The 21,688-nt window shown below is 41.5% G+C and overlaps 1 protein-coding gene across 1 annotated transcript in view; it reads left to right on the top strand.

The window, feature by feature from the left end:
* SSPN (sarcospan) overlaps positions 1-20,274 on the top strand; it is a 44,358-nt gene extending 24,084 nt beyond the window's left edge. The window contains exons 2-3 of the mRNA XM_018048382.1: positions 9,597-9,683; positions 15,971-20,274. Coding sequence (XP_017903871.1) covers positions 9,597-9,683; positions 15,971-16,336 — 453 coding nt within the window. The 3' untranslated portion in view covers positions 16,337-20,274. The remainder of the gene's footprint in view (positions 1-9,596; positions 9,684-15,970) is intronic.

Here is a 21,688-nt window from a genome sequence, read left to right as displayed (position 1 = left end):
TTATTTGTCCCGCGGCATGTGGGATCTTCCCAGATCTGGGATGGAACTTGGGTCCTGTGCATTGTCAGGCAGATTCTTAACCACTGGACCACCAGGGAAGTCCCAGCATGAGAGGTTTTGATGAGCAGTCAGGAAACAACAGTTTAAATGAGTTGCTATGGGCTGCTCATTCTTACACTGGGTCTATTCTGGTCAAATGACATTCTCCATGGCAATTAATTTTCCCATGCCTCAATTTCTCCGCAAAGTAGAGATTAAACTGTAAATTTCTAAAAAACAAAGGCCCTATCTTACTCTTCTTCCTAGTGCCTACCGCAGTAAAGCTGCTGCACTCAACTCAGTTGGGGATTGATGCCTACATTGGCATGGTCATGAATAACAAGAGCTCAGAGATTGTGCTGCCACAATTCTTACTCCATTTTCACAAATTAGGAAATGAGTACTGGGATTTCTCCCTGGCTTATTCCCCTGCGCCTTTATACTATTGCACCTTGATACTGATTCTGTAGGCTAGTTTCAGTGATTCCAAACAACTAATAAAATGTAATGTGTCAAACTTTACTCTTTGTTGTTGCTGTTTAGTTGCTCAGTCATGTCTGACTCTGTGACCCCATGGACTGCAGCACGCCAGGCTTCCCTGTCCTTCACCATCTTCTACAGCTTACTCAAACTCATGTCCATTGAGTCGGTGATGCTATCCAAACATCTCATCCTCTGTCGTCCCCTTCTCCTGCTGCCCTCAATCTTTCCCAGCATCAGCGTCTTTTCCAGTGAGTCGGCTTTTTGCATCAGGTGCCAAACTTTGCTCTTTAGTTACAAACTAATCCCACTTGGTAACCAGATGCTTCCAAAGAGGAGGCATACAATGTGGTAGGAAGCGCAGGATGCTCTAGGGCACTTCTGATGGACAGACAGTGCAGTAGGGGTGTGGGGTGTGCTAGGGTACAGCTAATAGGCTAGTGAAAACTGATTGTGTACATCTCTTCCCAACTCTGTGCTCAGTGACTTCACGTTGGTAGCTTTAAATCAGCACTGGTAGCAGTATTTCCACCATGGAAATTAGCAAATGCTGCAAATAGCAGCTTCCACCCCTGCAGCTGGTAATCATTTACCAGCACCCTGCTAAAGAGACGGTCCAGTATTGGATGTTTGCCTTACTCTGGCTTGGAGTGCCATAGGCAGTGCCTGTCAACAGTAGCGGAGTGCCACATCGCACTGTGATGACTTAGAGATGCTCCCCAATCATCGACTACACACACTAAGGCTACAGAGTCTAGAATGAGGTCATATTCAAGTAGTAATGAAGACAAAGCATATTTCCCTCCAATTGTAAGGAATTTTGCTACAATAGCCATGACTAAATTTATTTATGGGGAAACTACCGATACAGCTCATTACTACTGGTAATAAACAACTCTTCTGTAGGAAACTCCACAAGTCAATGTATCACTTCTAACCCCTAATCATCCAGATAAACCCCATAGCATCAGCATTTAGAAGAGTACATTTTTAGCTTAGACTAGCGGTTCTCAGGGCTTCCCTGGTGGTGCAGCAGTAAAGAATCCTCCTGCAACGCAGGAGACGGGGTTTCGATTCCTGGGTTGGAAAGACCCCCTGGAGGAGGGAGTGGCAACCCACTCCAGTATTCTTGCCTGGAGAATCCCATGGACAGAGGAGCCTGGTGGGCTCCAGTCCATAGGATTGCAAAGAGTCAGACACGACTTAAGCGACTTAGCAGGCAGGCAGTGGTTCTCAAAGTGTTGTCTTCTTTGTTAGAAATGCAAATTCTTGGTCTCTGCCCCAGACCTATTGGATCAGAAATCCTGGAAATAAAGGAGTTTTCACCAAGTCCTCCAAGTAACTCTGAACCACTAGCTTAGACTTGTGGTTACCTCTTACCAGAGGCAGTTGCAATGAGAATCTAGTAAAAATGCTTAAGCTGTGCTAAAATATTCTATCCCATTCTTCTGAAATCTTGATCCAATAGATATCTTTTAATAGATTCTCTGAAATGTCCTCTTGAATATTATTTAAGTCTCTGATAAGCTATGTATTCATAAGCAATTCTTTTGAGACTGCTTCATTTGACAGATTACAATATATCTATCATTTGTTGCAAATTATTTCTGATACACTACCTTAAATTCTACTAAATAGGTGAAAATCCATAGAAATTCTCTTAAGAAATATCCAGAGAAACATTTATAGTTCTGCTCCATCTCTTGTTGATCATCTTGGCTGTGCAAACATGAGAAGAGAGTTCATTTTGTTACTCTATTGACTGAATTAAAGTACTTTAAATACAAGGGTGAACGCTGATTAACTTACAGAAATAGAATCACATTTCAGGTACACAAATGAAAGGGAGGATGAAAGGAGGAGAGAAACCTTGAAAGGCATTTGACAGGGGAGGTTATATTCCCCAGATAGCCCTGTCAGGCAGCTCTGTCGACAACAAAAAAGAAGAAAACAAATAAATTGGAGGTTGTGTGAATGTCACAAGACCAGAATATAAATATGACACAGAGCAAAGTAAATACCAATAATTCTCACAAAATGTTTTAGGGTGATACCTTCTTGCTATGTCAGAATGAAAAGGGGAAAAAATGATATGTAGGTAAATCTGCAAGACCCTGGGTGCAACATTCACTCTTTATTCATAATAAACCCACCCTCAAAATGAACCACTGCAGGTACAATAGGCCAAATAACACAAATAAAGACAAGAGTGACGAGACTCAGGACATGGATTTAAGATTCAGATGATGCAGTCTTCACTCTGAGCAGACAAAGAAGCTCTTTAGAATGTGAAATTCAGGACTTAGGTTTTCTCTTCTTGCTAAACAGACTGCAGAAATACGCATCCAAGAATAGGTTTTAAATGATGGCTTTTTTCTTTATTCATTAAAAGCTTCTTTCAAGCTTTTGCTATCAACGTAATTATCCATCTGTATATGAACTAGACCTTGACAAGCTCTTCGAGGCTGACCCCTCAGCACTAGTTTCCTCATTGCCACCCAGGTCCTGTCTGATTTTGTCCAGTGATTCCACCTGTCTGCCCCTGGTCCAATGGACGCCTTCTTGAAAATCTTACATAACTGCCTTTTTCCTGTTCCATGGCTTCACCTCCCCGTATCTAATGGAAGCCCTTGCTCAGAATCCAAGACTGTTGTTCCAGAGAGGCCTGGCGAGTGTCACTGCTCATGATCAAGAACTTTCTCTTTCCCGCCTGGGGAAGCCAGAACACCCTGTCTTCCTGGCATGCCCAGGTCCTGCTGGCTCAGGAAACAAGACTCTTGGTCTGGTATGAGAAATCTGCTTTGCTCCCTGTGGTCATAAAGCCTTCAGCTTTAACTATTCAATAAATCCTAAAGGAAATCAACCCTGAATATTCACTGGAAGGACTGATGCTGAAGCTCCAATACGTTGGCTACCTTGGGAAGAGCCAACTCATTAGGAAAGACCCTGATGCTGGGAAAGATTGAAGCTAAAAGGAGAAGAGGGCGGTGGGGGATAAGATGGTTAGATAGTATCCAACGCAGAGGGGGGTGAAACCGGGCTCCTCTTGAGTTTGGCGGGACACTCGGTGTTCCACTCGAGTGGAGACGGGTATGTCAGGGAACTTCTTGTGTTGCAGCAAGGGTGTGAAGGACCCTTTTGAAGTTCAAGAGGGAAGGTGTGATTTCCCTCGAGACGCCGCAGTGGAAAAGGGCCTCATCTCGCCTGGAGGGGAGAACCTCCTGGTTTTTCTCCAGTTGCGGCAGGTTCCTCTCGAGTTACGATGGGGACCTCAGGGACCCGCTCATGTGGCCTCAGGAAAGGCAAGTCGCCATGCGAGTTGCAAGGGGCCTCTCGGGATTCCTCTCCAGTCGGTGCCAGGTCCTAACTCCAGGAGATAGTGAAGGACAGGGAAGCCTGGAGTACTGCAGTCTACGGGGTCACAAAGAGTCGGACACAACTTGGCGACTGAACAATTCAATAAATACTACTTATCTATAAGGTGCTTGCATTCTAAATTCCAATAAACTCTCTGATAAAGAAGTATTGTTCTCTATGACTGATTCATACTGATGTTTGGTAGAAACCAACATAATACTGTGAAGCAATTATCCTTAAATTAAAAATAAATAAATTTAAAAGCAAGTTACAAAAGCATACTGTAGTATGGTGAGACTTACACAAATTTAAGAAACAATATGATACTATGTTTAGTTATGGAGATGTATGTAATTGAGGGTAATGGGAAAAATTATTAGGGAAGTTGCAGATCAACCTCAGGAGAGTGTTCATCTTTGGGACTGGGAGTGTAATAATGGTTTCAATTGTATCTATAACATTTTGTGTTTTAACATTTATCTAAAACAATTTGGACAAACATTAAAAAAAAGTATTGTTCTAATATGCAGAGCTGTAGGTGAGAAAATGAACTCCCTCACTCTCCTTCCAGAACCAATCAAGCCAAGAAGTTAAAATATGTTGGATCGATCCAGGCTTTATAGTAAATAACCTATACTAGGATATAGAAGCCAGAGAAGGCAATGGCACCCCACTCCAGTACACTTGCCTGGAAAATCCCATGGATGGAGGAGCCTGGTGGGCTGCAGTCCATGGGATCACCAAGAGTCGGACACGACTGAGTGACTTCACTTTCACTTTTCACTTGCATGCATTGGGAAAGGAAATGGCAACCCACTCCAGTGATCTTGCCTGGAGAATCCCAGGGACGGGGGAGCCTGGTGGGCTGCTGTCTATGGGGTTGCACAGAGTCAGACACGACTGAAGCGACTTAGCAGCAGCAGCAGTAGCAGCAGCAAGATATAGGAGCTGAAACTTTTAAAAATCCAAAAGGATGATCATTTTCATAGTATTTAGACATGTCATGGGGTACAACCAAAGTTAAGAAGTGTATTTAGGCGCTTTCTGTTCAAACTATCCAAAGGTTCTTCATAACTGGGTAACTTCTTTGGCTCTTTTTGTTTTCCTTAGACTGTCTCTGGGTGAAACAGCATTTCTGATGGTTTCCATTGCCTCAAGGGCTTATCTTCAGCTCAGACCTCTTTCTGAGTTCTAGGGCCATGTGACTGACCTCTGAGTTCATGTGGGCTTCACTGATTTCAGTTCCCATTCTGCTTTTCCTCTTATTAAATGTGACTTATTAAATGCGAACTCCATCCACCTGGCACCTCATGGCAGTAACTGAGCATCTCACGGATCCCTCCCTCTCCTTCAGCCCTCACATATAATTAGTTCTCAGAGCCCTAAATCCGCTTCCTTCACATCACTCAGACACACCTATTTCTCTCAGTTACCTGCTCAGGCACACTCCATTTCTCTGTAGATAAGAACAACTTTCTAGCTGGTCTTCCTCCCCTAATCCATGCTTCACAGCCAGAAAGACCATTCTAAAAGGCAAAGTCAATCACATAACTCCTTTGCTTCAAATGTCCTAGACTGAAATGAGTCCTTTGTGACCTATTTCCTGTCCATCTCTGCAGGCTCATCTTTTGCTTTTTTTTCTTCCATCCTCTGCGCCGGAACTACGGGAGAGGATGTTTACTGTGCGTTTCTCCATGCTTTTATACCTGCTAGTACTCTCTCTACTCTTCCTCACATCCTTCTGCTTGATTTCTGCTTACCTTTTAAAATCCATCTAAGTTTCTTCAAGTTACCTTCAGATTAATCACCCCTTCCATGTATTACAGCAGACACAGTCTAGTACTTACATGGTATTGTAACTGCACTCTCTTTCCCCACTGGACTGAGAGCTCCTTGAAGGCTGAAACTTTTTCTTATCACTCCGTTCCTGGAGATGTTGAAAAAAGTCTGGCCTCAAAAAAAAATAAAAAACTTCTATCTAATGACTAAATGAAATACTCTAAGAGTATATGTTCCTGTGGTACTTCTTGCTGGAAACAAGCTAAATTAAGGCTTCACAGAAGTAGATATTACTGAAGTCAAAAAAATTGTGCAAGGAAGGCAGAGTTAGATTTTTAAGATACTGGTCAGTTAGGCTTGATTGTTGGAACGTGTCTCTCCTAAAGACAAAGGGGAGAGTCTTGGCAGTTGCCAACTTCCCAGCAGCCCCTAGGGACAAAAGCAGTTACGTGGGAGAGAGCCTGACTCTGTGCACCTGTGGACAGATGTTAACAAAGGACCCCAGACATGTGCTTAGGGTCTGACAGTCCCCACGGAAGCAAGTTTAAAAGTCTCCACTGGGCTTGTGGCCAATAAACAAAAAAAGGTCTTTCTTCCATTGTTTCAGTTCTGTAGATTCTTAATTTGAAAAATACATAGTAAGCCCCTATAAGCCTTATCAAATTTACACTTCAATTAGATATATTTATACATTTAAAAAATATTTATTTTTAATGGAAGGATAATTGCTTTATAATATTGGTTTGATTTCTGCCACACATCAACATGAATTAGCCGTAGATGTACGTATGTTCCCTCTCTCTTGAATCTCCCTCCCTAGATATATTTTTAAAACAAACTTTGAAAAATAATTTCATGCCTCACTTGAAAATACAGCCACATTGTGGACTACACGAATAATTTCTGTATCATTACCTCCACATTTGTCAATGCTCTGCTGAAAAGCTGCCTTTCTGGGTTCTATCTGCTATATTTTCTACCCAAACCTCTCCAACCCACATTCTTGTCTCTCCACCAGACATGTCATCTATGTTCTTTAACCATCAGCCTGTCCTGGTGGCAGAAAACCCTGAAAACAGCTTGCACTCAAAGAAGACTTGGCTTTGGCTTCACAGCCCAGTGGAAACCTGACCAACTCTCAACTTGGGAAGCTGTGAGGGCACAAGATACTTACTGATTTTGTCATCAAAGGGAGAATGGAATAGAGGTTCTACCTTAACATGCTATGTGGGCTTTGTAAATAAATAGATCTACTGCTCTAGCAGAGATGGTCTGAGGTTCAAAGCTGGCCCTGGGGGGTAGGAGTTATGATATCGCCAAACCAGCCATTCGATGACTTGCTGGGCGACTCTCAGCCACACTTCCAACTTTGTCTCTAGGAAAACTGTGCTTATCAGAAAACGCAGTTTGGTTGCTTATGTTTTCCATCCTAAAGTAGAACTTAGCAACATTTTAAGGTTTCCAAAGTTGAGTGTAAATAGGTATGCTCTGATTAGAAACTGTCAATCAGAGTTTAAGAAACTCTAATGCACTAAAAAGGAAATCAGATCAAGCATGTTTCCTGTCGGGAAGCCCAGGTGGCACAGTGGTAAAGAATCTGCTGCCAGTGCAGGAGACACAAGAGATGTGGTTTGGATCCTTGGATCGGGAAGAGCCCCTGGAGTAGGAAATGGCAATCCACTCCAGTCTTCTTGCCTGGAAAATTACATGGACAGTGGAGCCTGGCTGGTCCGCGGAGTCGCAGAGAGTCGGACACAACTGAGCACTGTCCACACGCGTTTAATGTGCCATGTCTTCATCCACTCACCTGCTGATGGACACAAGGTTGCTTCTGTGTCTTGGCCACTGTAAATAATGCTGCAGTGAACTCTGAAGTTCATACCTTTTCAAACTAGTCTCTTCTCCAGAACATTATTCAGCTATAGAAACAAAGAAAATAATGCCATTTGCAACAAATGGATGGACCTAGAGATAAGTGAAGTCAGAAAAAGCAAAATATCGTGTGATATCACTTATATATGGGCTCTTAAGAAATGATATAAATGACCTTATTTACAAATCAGAAATAAATTCACAGATACAGAAAACAAATTTACAGTTACCAGAGGGGATAGTGGGGGTGGAGGGGGAGATAAACTCGGAGTTTGGGATTAGCAGATACAAACTGCTATATATAAAACAGATAAACAATAAAGACCTACTGTATAGCACAGGGAACTATATACAGTATCTTGTAATAACCTATAATGGAAAAGAACCTTAAAAAGGTATATATATGTGTGTGTGTGTATATATATATATATATATATATATATATATATAGTGAAAGTGTTACTTGCTCAGTCATGTCCGACTCTTTGTGACCCCATGAACGGTAGCCTGCCAAGTTTCTTTGCCCATGGGATTTTCCAGGCAAGAATACTGGAGTGGGTTGCCATTTCCTTCTCCAGGGGATCTTCCTGACTCAGGGATTGCACCTGGGTCTCCCGCATTGCAGGCAGATTCTTTACTGTCTGAGGAGGGAGATAAATTAGGAGTTTGGGGTTAGCAGATAAATACTATATATAAAATCGATAAACAACAAGGACCAACTGTATAGCACAAAGAACTATATTCAATGTCTTATAATAACCTATAGTAGAAAAGAACCTAAAAAAGAAATATATATATATATGCGTGTGTGTGTGTATCTGAATCACCTTGCTGTACACCTGAAGCTAACACAACATTATAAATTAACTGTGCTTTGATTTTAAAAATTGTTTTAAACATTGATTATGTTTTATAAGCTGCCATTCCTCTTGAAGCCTTCTTTCTGTCAGGCGCAGCTCCGCTTTTTCGGTCACTAACACTCAAGAGCTTGAAGATAGCTTTCTATTTCTCCCATTCCATTGTCCACCCATCAGTCACACAATAGTCAAGATGTACAGATTTTACTTTTACTTCACCTTTCCTCTCACCTCTTTCTCTGACTTTGTCCACCACCCTCTGAGCTCTGGCCCACTGGATGGATTAATCCTGCTTTTAGATTAGTAAAACAAGATTCTGATGTTTTCACCGCCAAGCCACCCAACACCCACTGCTCATTTTCCTGAACCATGTCTTGAAAAACGTCATTCCCCTGATCAAAAGTGCTCAAGGGAGCCCCACTCTTTGCTAAATCAGGTCTACCTCACCACCTAACTTTCCTGCTCTATACTGTGTTATTTCCACTGTGGATACATGTTCACCCTTCTTTCCACACACACTCCTATATCTGTGCTGTTGCCCATACTGATTCACCCAAGCTACCTGATTTAAGGTCTGGTTCCAGCACTTACTAGCTTTGTGCTTCTGTTCCCTCATTTATAATACAGGGATCATAATAGCACCTACTTCATAGAGTTTTGTCCTGATTACATGAAGAAATCCACACAAAACTCTTAGAAGAGCCCCAGCCACAAAGTAAGTATCCAGTGACAGTTAGTGATCATTCCTATTATCGTCATCCCTTTCAAGAACCATTTCAAATCCACCTCTTTAGCAAAGGCTTTTTTAATTGCCCAACTCAATGTTTTTTTTTTTTTCCTCTTTTTGTACTCCTCTGAATAGCATTTGACACAGAATGCCCTGCCTTAGAATAGTGTGTGCACTTATTGTCGCCTGGCCTGGACTATACAGTTACTGAGGTTGAGGAAGTTTTGTTCATCATCGCATGCACTGAAGGACCTTGCATAGCACCTGGCACATCAAAAGGACTTCATAAATACTGGCTAAATTGAAATAAATGGACTTTCCTACTTTTAAAACTCCGTTCCAAGCTGAGGAAAAATATCCCATAAAGATAAGCAAATGAAATGAACACCTTGATAACAAGGATGTTACTGGTGAAAGACACAGAGATTGATGTCATTAGGAAGCTTGCCCTGATAACATCCTTTCATCCTTGTTCTTGGTTGCAGGTCTGCTTAGTGGCCTATCTCGGTTTGTTTATGCTTTGTGTCTCCTATCAAGTTGACGAACGGACATGTATCCAGTTTGCCATGAAAGTAAGTTGTCATTTTTCTTTCTCTTTTATCGTCACAGAGAAAGAAACATGAGTACAAAATTGGAGGACTTTTTAAGGGGTTGCATATCTGACTATTCTAGAAATTGGATTTTTAGACAGGCCAAAAAATGTTTTAGGAGGGCATTCATCCAGCCCCCAGAGGTAACGCAGATTTTTTTTTTTTTTTGGTAAGTCTTAATTTCCTTGAACTGGATTTGCATGGAGCATATGAAGTCTGTCCTCCAATGCCCTTAAAAGGAATATCGAAAATTTGTCAGTTCAACAAAACACTTGGCTAAGGAAAAGGTGTCTTAGGTCAGTGCCCACTTTCCTATGTTGGGCCTTTTTTTTTAGAATGCTTTAATAACAAAGCAGTCTAAGGGCATTTCCCCTTGTAGGTGGGATCACTGAGACAGAGAAAAATATATTGTGTGCACCCAAATGATCTGTGCCAAGAGTCTGGAGCAAAGGTGGGAGATTGGGATATGCTTGGTGTAGCAAGTGTGTGTGTCTCTCCTGTGTGTGTCTTTTTCCTGTTAGAGACGGTGCATTTGGTTGGAGCCAATTCAAGTACACAGCATTTTCACGGCACAGTAGAATCTGCTCCAAAGGGAAACACAGACACACCCTTTCAGAGTTTAGGGAGATAAACACCCCACTCAGCCATCAGAGTTAGTAGAAATTCAATTCCTACATTCTCTTTCGACTCCTGCAGCAGAGAACAAAAAGCTTTCTGTAATGTTAGTGGTGGTTTTTTTTTTGGGGGGGGGGGATCCACTCACATTGTTTACTTTTCTTCTACAAGAAAACACACAAAAACTGGATACTCTTTAGTTCACTAAAATAAGAAAGCATAAGGCATAAGAGTAAGTTAACTATATCATTTGGAAATTACAAAAATGAAGAAAATAAGATGTCAGTGTATTCTAGTATCTTGACATAAAAAGCAGTGTGCTGATACATACATATATGTATATATTTAAGTCACTGTAAAAGATCAACTAGTGAAGAAATACTCAAATTATTTTGACTAGCAAAAAAACTGGCTACACAAAATATATGGTATGATCATACAAAAATAAAATAGTTCTTATGTACAGAGAAAAAAATAGTTTCTCTGAGTGGTGGGATTATAGATACATTCTGGTAGGTTTTTCTATTCAATTTTGAGGTGTTCTCCAATAGTTAGATGTAACTTATCTAATTTAAAAATTGAATGGATGCTATTTTAAAAATTGATAGAGTTAGAATTTTGGTGGATATGCCTCACTTGGAAATTTTACTTTTTCTGTCTGAGGGTGTTCCTTAAAAAGTCCAGACTAAGCAGACATCATCCCTGTTTACTTTTTGAGTAGAAGTCTGAATAAACTGCAAGGCTTAGTAATGTTTTTTTTCAAAGCCAGAGAGCCTAGTAAGAAATGATATGTTAAACCATGTGAACTTCGTTCATGAGGTTAAAAGGGCTCTAAGCTAGGTTCATCAATTTCTGTGAACCGCCCTCATCTCCCTCTCCCTCTCCCCCAAGATCCCAGGAGGCAGTAGAGGCAACAGCATCATCTTCAAAGAGGCCCCTAAAGCCTAACGTCTTCACTTAAGGTGTAAGGACAAATAAATAAAAAAGGCATTGCTAATGTCAGCCAGGTTGAGAGGTCCCCACTAGGAAGATCTCATTAGCTATCTTTTTTTTTCCCCCACCTGTGATAGACATTGAGAAATACAGAAACACTTTCTCTTCTCCTGAATGTGACCTTTCGTGATGCTAGTTTCCAGCTCTCTAAGGTGCCCGCTATATTATCTTCAGGTCGAAAATGAGCTTCAGTCAATCTCCCGGTTTTCCAAAGTCAAGACAGGTTACAGCCACTCTACCCTTGTGCTTCTTTCTCATCGTTTAAAGGAGAGGGGATGAAACGCACCTTCCTGTGGTGTTTCTTACTAGCAAAACCATTTTATTACTTTGGAGAGAATTTGTTTCCTTGTGTTGAACGCCCAGATGGCCAACACACACACACACACACACACACACACACACACACACATTTATTACTTTGGAGAGAATTTGTTTCCTTGTGTTGAAGGCCCAGATGGCCAAAACACCCACCCACACACACACCCTACCCCCCAACTCCCCGCCGTAAGCATCCTTGCATTCTTCTCCCTGGATTCTGCTCCTGGGCTTGAGGGGCCATCTGGCCGCGGATTGGGCCTCCTGCCTATTCTCGTGGCTCTATCTTCTCGGGGCTCACCTTTATGGTTTTCAGAATCGTGTCTGGTTCATGTGCTTGTGGAAACACTCGGGAGGCACATTCTCCTACGGGGATATTGGAGGCGCAATGGCCCAGTACCCACCGCCCTCCGGGAGGCCCCCTGGCTGCCGCCGCTTCCCCCTGCCCATCGAGGAGCAGAGGGGCCTTACCCTGCCTGCCATCGAGAAGATAATTAAATTGAAGCCGAACCGCCCTCCTCCCGAAGTAACTGAACGCTGAAGCGGCGGCCGGGTACCAATTAGAGGCGGCGAGCGCGGGGCCGTGGTTACGTAAGTGCAGGGGGCGCCCGCCTCCGCCCGCTGTCCTGCGCCGGCCGCCGGCGTGTTACCGGCAAGACAGATGAGGCTGGAGCCGCGTTGCTAGCAAGATATATTCGCTGGCATTCCCAAGGTCATCGTAAACACTTTCATTGATAGTTTATTTGTGCCTTGTAGGTAAAACCAGCCACTTGATTTTAAATTACAGATTCTGACTCAGAAGCTTGTTGCTGTCGGCTGAGTTGAAAGCCGCGAAGGAAAAATGCTATAACGCTGCAGAAGTGGCCCATAGGCTTTGGCCGATCAAGTCTATATTTATGTCTTGAAATGGAGAAGAAACTTGATACTGTGGCTCACTCTTGTTTACTTGGCCCGATGCTTTTCTGCAGTGGGAGAAGCAGACTCACCATGTGTGAGCTAGTGCACCAATGAAAATGTATTCGTATTTAAAGGAGCGGAGCGGCATGGCTTTCATTGGTGCTCTTGAGGCTTTTAGCATATTTAAGATACTCGGTTAAAACTGAGTAATCTCTCTGTATTTGTGTAAATATTTACATCTTTTATACAAGCCAAGTATGTGTTGTTACTCTCACATGACACAGAAGACAAAGTCAGTAGGATTGATATCCTAAAAGTCCTGAGAACAGGCAGCTCTTTCCATGTCTACTAATGTGTTTATTTCACACATACTTGAATAGTGCTACTGCGTACCAGTCACTGTTCTAAGCCCTGTACATATATCAACTCTTTGGATCCTGGGAGTAATGCTGTGAAGCCAGTGTTAGATGAAGAAACTGAGGGACACATGGGATTGATTAATTTGCCCAAGGTTCATAGTTAAGGGGATTCTAACCCAGGCTGTCTGGCTCCCCAGCACATGCCTGTAATCCTCATCCAGCCCTGCTGTGCACTTGGTAAATGTCTTGGCAAATCTTTTGATCTTTAGGCCAAAAAGTTCTCTTTTAAAAAGAGACAAAACTCTCATTTCAGCAAATGGATTTTCATTATGGTTATGAGAAAAAAATGTTTTTGCAACAATTTGACTAATTTACAGATCAAGAATAAGGGATTATTGTCATTGTTTTAAGATAATGCATCAGTGGCTGTTCTAGAAATTCTCTAAGGATATATATGTGAGTGTGTGTGTGGGTGTGTTATGACAAAACGTCCTTAGTACCATCCATTGATGACAATAAAAGGTGTAAAGAATACTCTAGCTGGGGCTTTCTAAAGAAGCGGATGACTCTCGGGTGGGAAATTATCCCTTTAATTTAAGCCTTCTCTGCTGGTAGAGTCTCTGCTGTATCCATGTTCCCAGAGCAATTTGTTCCCAGTCCCCTGTGTCTGCGCTGGAGACGCAGCTTCCAGCGGCAGGCACAGGCCACGTGGCCAGCACAATTTAGTCTGGTCCTTGGCATCAAGGGCTTGAAGTCAGTTGTCAAGCCTGAATATTTCAAAACAACCCAAAATGTTTCATACAGTCTGCCTCAATGACCCCACAAAATAAATCTATACATTTTAGCCTATTTTTCTAGAAAATATGCCCAGTGAAAATTTGGGGGATAGGCAGAACCAAGGCCATCCATTCAATATTACAAATCAAATAGTTCCTCTTAATTTTTATTAAAATAGTGCCACTGTGTGTGTTTGTGGTTCCCTTCCTCCAAGAGAGAATAGACATGTTGTGCATAGGTTATCCTGGTTAGGTCCCTGAGATAGAGGTTTCCATAAACTGTGTCACATGTGAAGAAACGTGGGTTATACGTGACAGTCCTCATATGATTTGAAAATGAAAAAGGGAATGTGTGTTTAAGATGATTTTGTTGAGAAGATCCAAAGAACCCCTGCATTCTTTGCTCCTGCAGCCACGTGACGTCCAAGTGGCTTTAGCCAGGGTCTATTCTCTTCTTGTGTCTGCAGCGAAGCTTCCAAGCAAACCAGATCCATGCACAGAGCCCCAGTACACACACCCACACCCACACCCACACCCACACACACCATACCACATACCTCATTCAAGAAGGAAAAAATAAATTTGGAAGTATTCTATATTTAAGACTTGAAATTGTCCCTGTGTGGAAAATCACTTATCTGTAGGATTTATGTGCATGTATTTTATAATCTTACATGTATGTTTTTATTTTGAGTTGCATTTACTTGGAGGTAGGGGGAGGGCATAATCTTTTCAGAGCAATTTTTTAATTGGAGGATAATTGCTTTACAATGTTGTGTTGGTTTCTGCCATACAATGGAAATCAGTTATAATATATACTATATAATATTATATATATATACACACACACTCTTGCCTGGACAATTCCACGGACAGAGGAACCTGGAGAGCTACAAAGAGTCCAAAGAGTCAGACATGACTGAGAAACTAACACTTTTAAAGATATATATATATATATGTATATAAATCCCCCTCCCTCATGAGATTCCCTCCCCCTCCCTCAGATCAACTTTAATCTGAACCTGGACTGGATGTGCCTGATCTTCCTTTGAGGAGTTCACATTCACCAGAACTGCTCTATGAGCACCTTTTGATTACAGGTGTGCAACTCTTACACTAAGAACTTAGTTCAGAACACCAGTGCCAACAGCTGGGGACTCTGTTCCTTATCTAGATCCTCAGTAGGCTGGACCATTAAGAGGAAGGATTCCAGTAGGGAAGTCCAGTCACAAGATTTCTTGTTCTATAAAATGATTTATATAGCAGTCACATCAACAAGTATTCACAATTTCATGATCAAAATATTTCAGGTTTAGGGTAAATGTCTGAGTTGTTCAGGGATTCCATGGTTCTTTAATAGCAGAGTTAGAACTTTCACCAGACTTTTCCATTCCAAGGCTAACACGCAGGCTAATGGTGTTTAGAACCTTGGTGACCAAGGGGCCAGAGGGACCACAGGTGACCAGATAATGAAGCTAACGTTGAGTAACCTACTTTCTGGAGATATATATATATATATATATTTTTTTTTTTTTTTTTTTTCCCCAGCTACCTCTGACTGGGGATATTGGCATTCCTGGACATAGTTTGGCAACCACTCCATTGAGCATCTTCCCATGTGATGCTAGTGGTAAAGAACCTGCTTGCCAGTGCAGGAGATGTAAAAGACCCAGGTTCGATCCCTGGGTCAGGCAGATCTCCTGGAGAAGGAAATGGCAACCCACTCCAGTATTCTTGCCTGGAGAATCCCATGGACAGAAGAGTCTGGCAGGCTACAGTCCATGGGGTTGCAAAGAGTCAGACATGACTGAAGTAACAGCACATACAAAAGCCACTGAACATAGTTTCTTGTTTTTTTATTAACACATGTTGCTAGTTGACCAATCATTGCCAGTTTTGGCCAACACAGTGTTTACATTGCAGAAACTTGTTCTCCGCTCCTAGGGTTGTTGCAGTCTTTATGTCAGCAATCGTTAAGGTCAAAACAAGCACAGTCTGTCCTTCAGGGATGGCTCTTGTGTTTGGGATTCATCTAAGCTGCCTTGCTACACCCACACACAAACAGCCCCAGATTAAGCTCAAATTGTTGGCTTGATTCATGAAAACACCCTCCATCTGTACTGCAAATGAAAAGACCATCAGAGTTCCAGGAAGGCTCACTAACAGTCCATAAGGAGCCATTGTCACGTCTTGGGCACCACGTTTCTGAGGATAGCAGGGGAGCTTCCTAGGAGAGAAGTCTTCTGTATTAGCTTTGGCGGTAGTCATCCAGCATTCTCTGTAACTGGAAAGCCTTTCTTCTGCTTTCTTGCAGCTCTTGTACTTTGTGCTGAGTGCCCTTGGCCTGACAGTCTGTGTGTTGGCCGTGGCGTTCGCCGCTCACCACTATGCCCAGCTCGCACAGTTTACCTGCGGAACCGCGTTCGACTCCTGCCAGTGCAAACTGCCCTCCTCCGAGCCCCTCAGCAGGACCTTTGTGTACCGGGATGTGACTGACTGTACCAGCATCACTGGCACTTTCAAACTGTTCCTACTCATCCAGATGATTCTGAACTTGGTCTGTGGCTTGGTGTGCTTGTTGGCCTGCTTTGTGATGTGGAAACACAGGTACCAGGTCTTTTATGTGGGTGTCAGGATGTGCTCCGGGACAGCTTCCGAAGGTCAGCAGCAAAAGGTCTAACATTCTTGCTCAAAGGTAGAAGAGCAAACAGCAGCCTGACTAACTGAGATTTTTTTTTTTTTTTTAAAGAAGAGAAAGAGAAGGAAGGAAGAAAAACTTTTGACAATAATCAGTATTCACCATTCTAAATGAATATTTTTCTATTTTTCAGGAAATGAAAGAGCATTTTTTCAGGTTTCCTTAGTATTTTTTTTTTAAAATAAATTCTTAAGATCTAAATTGACTTTGAGATGTTAAAAAAAAAAAAAACCCACAGAACACAGAGAAAGGTATAGATCTACCTTAGAGTCTGGAGTCTATTCTTAATACTCATGTATCTATTGCTTATATAATCTTCTTTCCTGTTAGTCCAGCTTGATTAGGACAGTTTCAGGCCCACTTGCTAAATTTTCTAGACTCTTCCTCCAGCCCCTCACTCTTCCTGCCATGATTGTCACTGCACTTCAGAGGAAGGCAGGAGGCAGAACTGACCAGCCAGGGTGACTCTCTCTGTTCTATTTTCCCTGGTAGAGACGTCTCCAAGGTATACAAACAGCCTAAAAGAGCAGAGTAGAAAAGGAAGAGACTTTGTGAAAACGCTAAATAATTACAAACACCTGGGCTGGGGTGGCCTTTCTCCTCTGCTCCCTCAGTTTGGGTCTGTAAGCCGATCACTTAGTGAATGCTTTGGATGACTGTCTGCTTCTCAATAATTGAAAGCTGGTGGTAGCTATGTTCTTAATGGGACTTCCCTGATGTAGAAGGCTTAAAAATAATTACATTATGCTTCTATTCTGTCATCTAAAACAAATCATTAAAACTAATTTCTAGCTAATTGTTAATTATAATGATGCTCAGAAGTCTATTTAATGAGCTCTGGCTGTACTTACGTAGCACCATCGGTATTAGGAGAAATTACTCACAAGAGAGGAGGCTCAATGATTCTTCCTTGTGAAAGCCAAGCTTTACAAGGGAGAAAAAATTTTTTTATTAATAGCTCAGGTTAAAAATACTCATTTAAATAAAAACAAGAGCATTTGTAATGGGAAATGTTTATACAAATAGCACATTTGTGATGTTTTATAAAGTTTCTCTCTTGGCAGCTAAGCACTTTTGAGGAAGATTGGGTAATGCTGATGTGTTCCATTCACGGAACTCTATTTGATATGTAATCCTAGTGTTGATTTGTATGCACAGTCAACTAGAGCCTTAAACTAATATTTTGAGGTCCTTGTTTGAACACTGGGCCATTGACTTGGAGGGTAGTTTTCGGTTTTGTTTTGTTTTGAAGTGATTGACTTTAAAAGAGTACAAGTACGCTATGGTGGGAGACTTTCCTCCCTAATTATTGTTATCATTAAATTTGGAACAATATCAGTGTTTTAAGGAAGGAGCTCAGATGCAAGTTCATGTAGCATAAATCTTCCCAAGAACTTTCTCTATTAGGCTGCTCTGTTGAAAGCAGAAACTCAAGATAATAATTGAGCTTAAATTTGCTTCCTTCTCCACATTGCCTATAGATATATTTTACTAATAATTAAATCCTACCCTTAAAAATTAATTCCTGTGTTTGCCTTATAAGGCATTTGAATAATTCCATTGATTGTGACAGAAGTGTCAATTATTACATACAATAAATATTTAAAAACAGGAAATATTAAGTTAGTTGGAGGATTATAATAGAGTTTATGCCCTCCAGATAAAACACTTGATTAACAGATGTTAAAACCTTTTTATGTATTGACTTGCTTTAAAAATGACCTTCCTACATACTAGCTAGGCCAAAAATGCACACTTAGGGGCTTAGTGGATGACTCAAGAGCAGAGATTTGATCATGCACAAAAATTACATCAACACAACACCAAGCGTCTTGGTGACAACCTGAAAAATACTTTGTGCCCTGTTTTTAAAAGTTCCAATAACTGTGTCCATTTTTTATTTTGATAGTTTCCTACAAAAGAAAATGATTGATACTCTGTGGGCTCTTTTTCAAAGAATAAGAAACCAGTGCTTTAATGCTAATTACTATGAATAAAGCATCTTTGGAAGCACACTCTGAATACCTTAAAAAACTTTTATGGCAAACACTACAAATTTTTCTATCAGAAAATTAAATCCTACACAACACTAAGGTGCTCCATGCTTTACAAGCAACTCACAGGGTATTTCAAATGGTAGAATAACTCTAGGTTATGTGCTTCCTTTTTTTTTTTTTTAATAATGCAACCAGTAAGAACTGACATAATGATAAATTGATACTAATCAGGAGACATGTATATATATGTATATATGATGTAGGGCTTCCCAGGGGGCTCAGTGGTAAAGAATCTGCATGCCAATTCAGGAGACACAGGAGACATAGGTTCAGTCCCAGGGTTGGGAAGATTCTTTGGAGAAGGAAATGGTAACCCAGTCCAGTATTCTTGCCTGGAGAATTCCATGGATAGAGGAGCCTGGTGGGCTACAGTCCATGGGGTCACAAAGAGTCAGACACGACTGAGTGACTAAGCACACACCACATATATGTTGTATATATAATGAGGATTTTGCTATTGTGTGACTGAATCATTCTGAAATCCCTAAAGAAAGAAAAAAAATTACTTCAGTTCAAGAATTAAAAATAAAATGAAAAAAATTTTAAAGGAAAGAAAGGGAAGATTTCTGTGCTGCAAACTCACTCTGTATTGATACATGTGAGAATTGTGTTGCATGAATAACAAACTGCTTTGGGCTGAACTTGAAGTATTTTGAGGTTGTGTTTTGCAAATATTGAAGTTACAGTAATGGCAACAGAAAAGGAACAGATACAGAGCTTTACACTTAGCAAAATGTTACATTTAAAATCTGACAAGGAGCCAAGATGGTGACTGTCTCTTCTAAACCATGCAACAGTAAAATTTGCGCAATCCTCCTCCTCTCCCACCTCCTTCAGGGGAATTAAATGAATCAAGACTTTGAAAAGAGGGGGAACAGCCAGGACTTGGCAGCACTTGAAATAGGAGGAATACAGCAGCCTAAATGTGCAGACTTTGTAACCAAGCCCACCCGAGATCGGTCTGTGCTTTCACGTGACCACCATCTGTGCCTCCCTTGCTTCATCCAAATTTGTGTAGGCAGCTCCTTGGAGCCATTCCTAAAAATATAGCTACACCAGGCCCTGGAAACTGTAGTCAAGTAACAGGCCTAAGTTTTTTCCCTCCTTGAGTTAAACCTCCATTAGATCTCTTTTGAGGGACCTTTCAGCTGCAGGCATCAGTGTGTTCTGACAGCGAGACACATTATGTGTGTGTTTTCTATTTGGATCCGGGGCATCAGGATACAGTTCATCTTCTTGTACTTCCTCTCTGGCATGCAATATATCTGGACTATGTTTATAAGTCTGTCTTCTAAAGGGTGGGATAGAGGATATCCAAGGGAGTTTCCGAGGGACAGAGATGGATCAGTTAACCATAATCAGAAATGAACTTAAGAGTTGCCTTGAAAAACCAATCACATCCTATCATGACGCATACCTTTACATTTCCTAGCTCCTGTCGCTGAACTGTTGCTGTGTAGCCGTACATTTCTATAAATCTTGCTGACTCAGTTATCACTGTACTCAAAAGAACTCGATCGTGTGTTTAGATGTACGTGTATTGAGGGTAGTGTTACAAAGTGCGGATGGCCACATATATTGACTCACAGTGGAAACATTCATTTGGAGAAAGCGTCAGTGGCTCAGCCCTTGAAATGAGCCTGTGATGGGTTCTTCTAATTGTCTAGTATTTTATTATCTCAAAGAATTAGTCCCTTTGAAAATATTGGTCTGTACTTTGGTGCCGTGGTTTTGTTCTTCTGGCGTTGAGGGTATAGTGAGTAGAAACCAAAGTGTATCTTACATGTTTGAGGTGGTTGTTTTTGAGAGGGTGTGTATAATGTAGATTTTCTTTGTTAATAAAATTTTCATTATCTCTGAAAATGCTGTGTTTGAATGTGTTTTAAAGTGATGGTACGTTGCACATGAACTAGTCTACATAAAATCTTAGTGTTTACATCAAAAATCTGGGTTTAGAGCAGATAAGCATCAATATGAATTTTGACTCCTTTGTTCCAATGTTCTTTCGGTACGCTACAGCCACTGTTGAAGTCGAGGTTGTAAATTCTCTCCAGGCAAAGGGAGTTGAAAAAAAATTATTTTGCAAAAGATACTTGGAATGCTGATCTTCATTTATACATATAAATGTTAAGTAACATGCATGCTCAGTTGTGTCCAACTCTTTCCAACCCCATGAAGTGTAGCCCGCCAGGCTCCTCTGACTATGAGATTCCAGCAAGAATACTGCAATGGGTTACCTTTTCTTCCTCCAGAGGATCTTCCTGACCCAGGGATCGAACCCACATCTCCTGCTGCTTCTGCATTGGCAGGCAGATTCTTTACCACTGAGTCATCTAGGAAGCCCCAAGTTTGGCCTAAAAGAATGGGGTACATATCGAGTATTCTATGCTCAATCATATTCAACACTGAATTATACATAAAAACAGACAGCCTATTCCATTTCAAACCTGAAGACAAGGGCTCCTTCTTACCAACTCAGAGGCAATTTAAATAGTTGATTAAACTGTAAAATGCTAGTTCAGCTTGTAGAATGCCAAAGGAAAGGGGTAATAATTAGGACACACGCTCTGAGCTGGATTTACTATCCTTAGTCCTAAGACTGCAAGTCCTAGGCTTAGAAATCTGTTTGTCACTTTCTGGCTGTGTGACTTTGGACAAAGCATTTAGTTTTGTTTCTTCATCTATAAAGTGGAGAAAAACATAACTGCCTCACAGAGTCATGGGAAAGGTTAAATGAAACAGCACTTTGCAAAGTGGCTCATAGAAGGGGCTTGATGAATATTTGGTTTCCTCCTTCCTCGCATGCATGCATGCTAAGTCATTTCAGTCATATCCAACTCTTTGCAACCCCATCGATTGCATCATCCCAGGTGGCACTAGTGGTAAAGAACCTGCCTGATAATGAGGAGATGTAAGAGACATGGGTTTGATCCCTGGGTTGGGAAGATTGCCTGGAAGAGGAAATAGCAACACACTCCAGTGCTCTTGCCTGGAGAATCCCATGGACAGAGGAGCCTGATGGGCTGCAGTCCATGGGGTATCAAAGAGTCAGACATGACTGAAGCAACTTAGCATGCACGACTGTAGCCTGCCAGGCTTCTTTGTTCATGGAATTTTCCAGGTGTGAATACTGGAGTGGGTTGCCATTTCCTCCGTCAGGGTATCTTCCTAATTCAGGGATCAAGCCTGTATCTCTTACATCTCCTGCATTGGCAGGTGGGTTCTTTTTAATACTTCCTTTTAATAAGCCAGGAATAATATCAAATGGGCACAAACA

Source organism: Capra hircus, chromosome 5 (assembly GCF_001704415.2).
Source record: "Capra hircus breed San Clemente chromosome 5, ASM170441v1, whole genome shotgun sequence".
Taxonomy (NCBI): domain Eukaryota; kingdom Metazoa; phylum Chordata; class Mammalia; order Artiodactyla; family Bovidae; genus Capra; species Capra hircus.
This window is presented reverse-complemented; position numbering and strand designations above follow the sequence as displayed.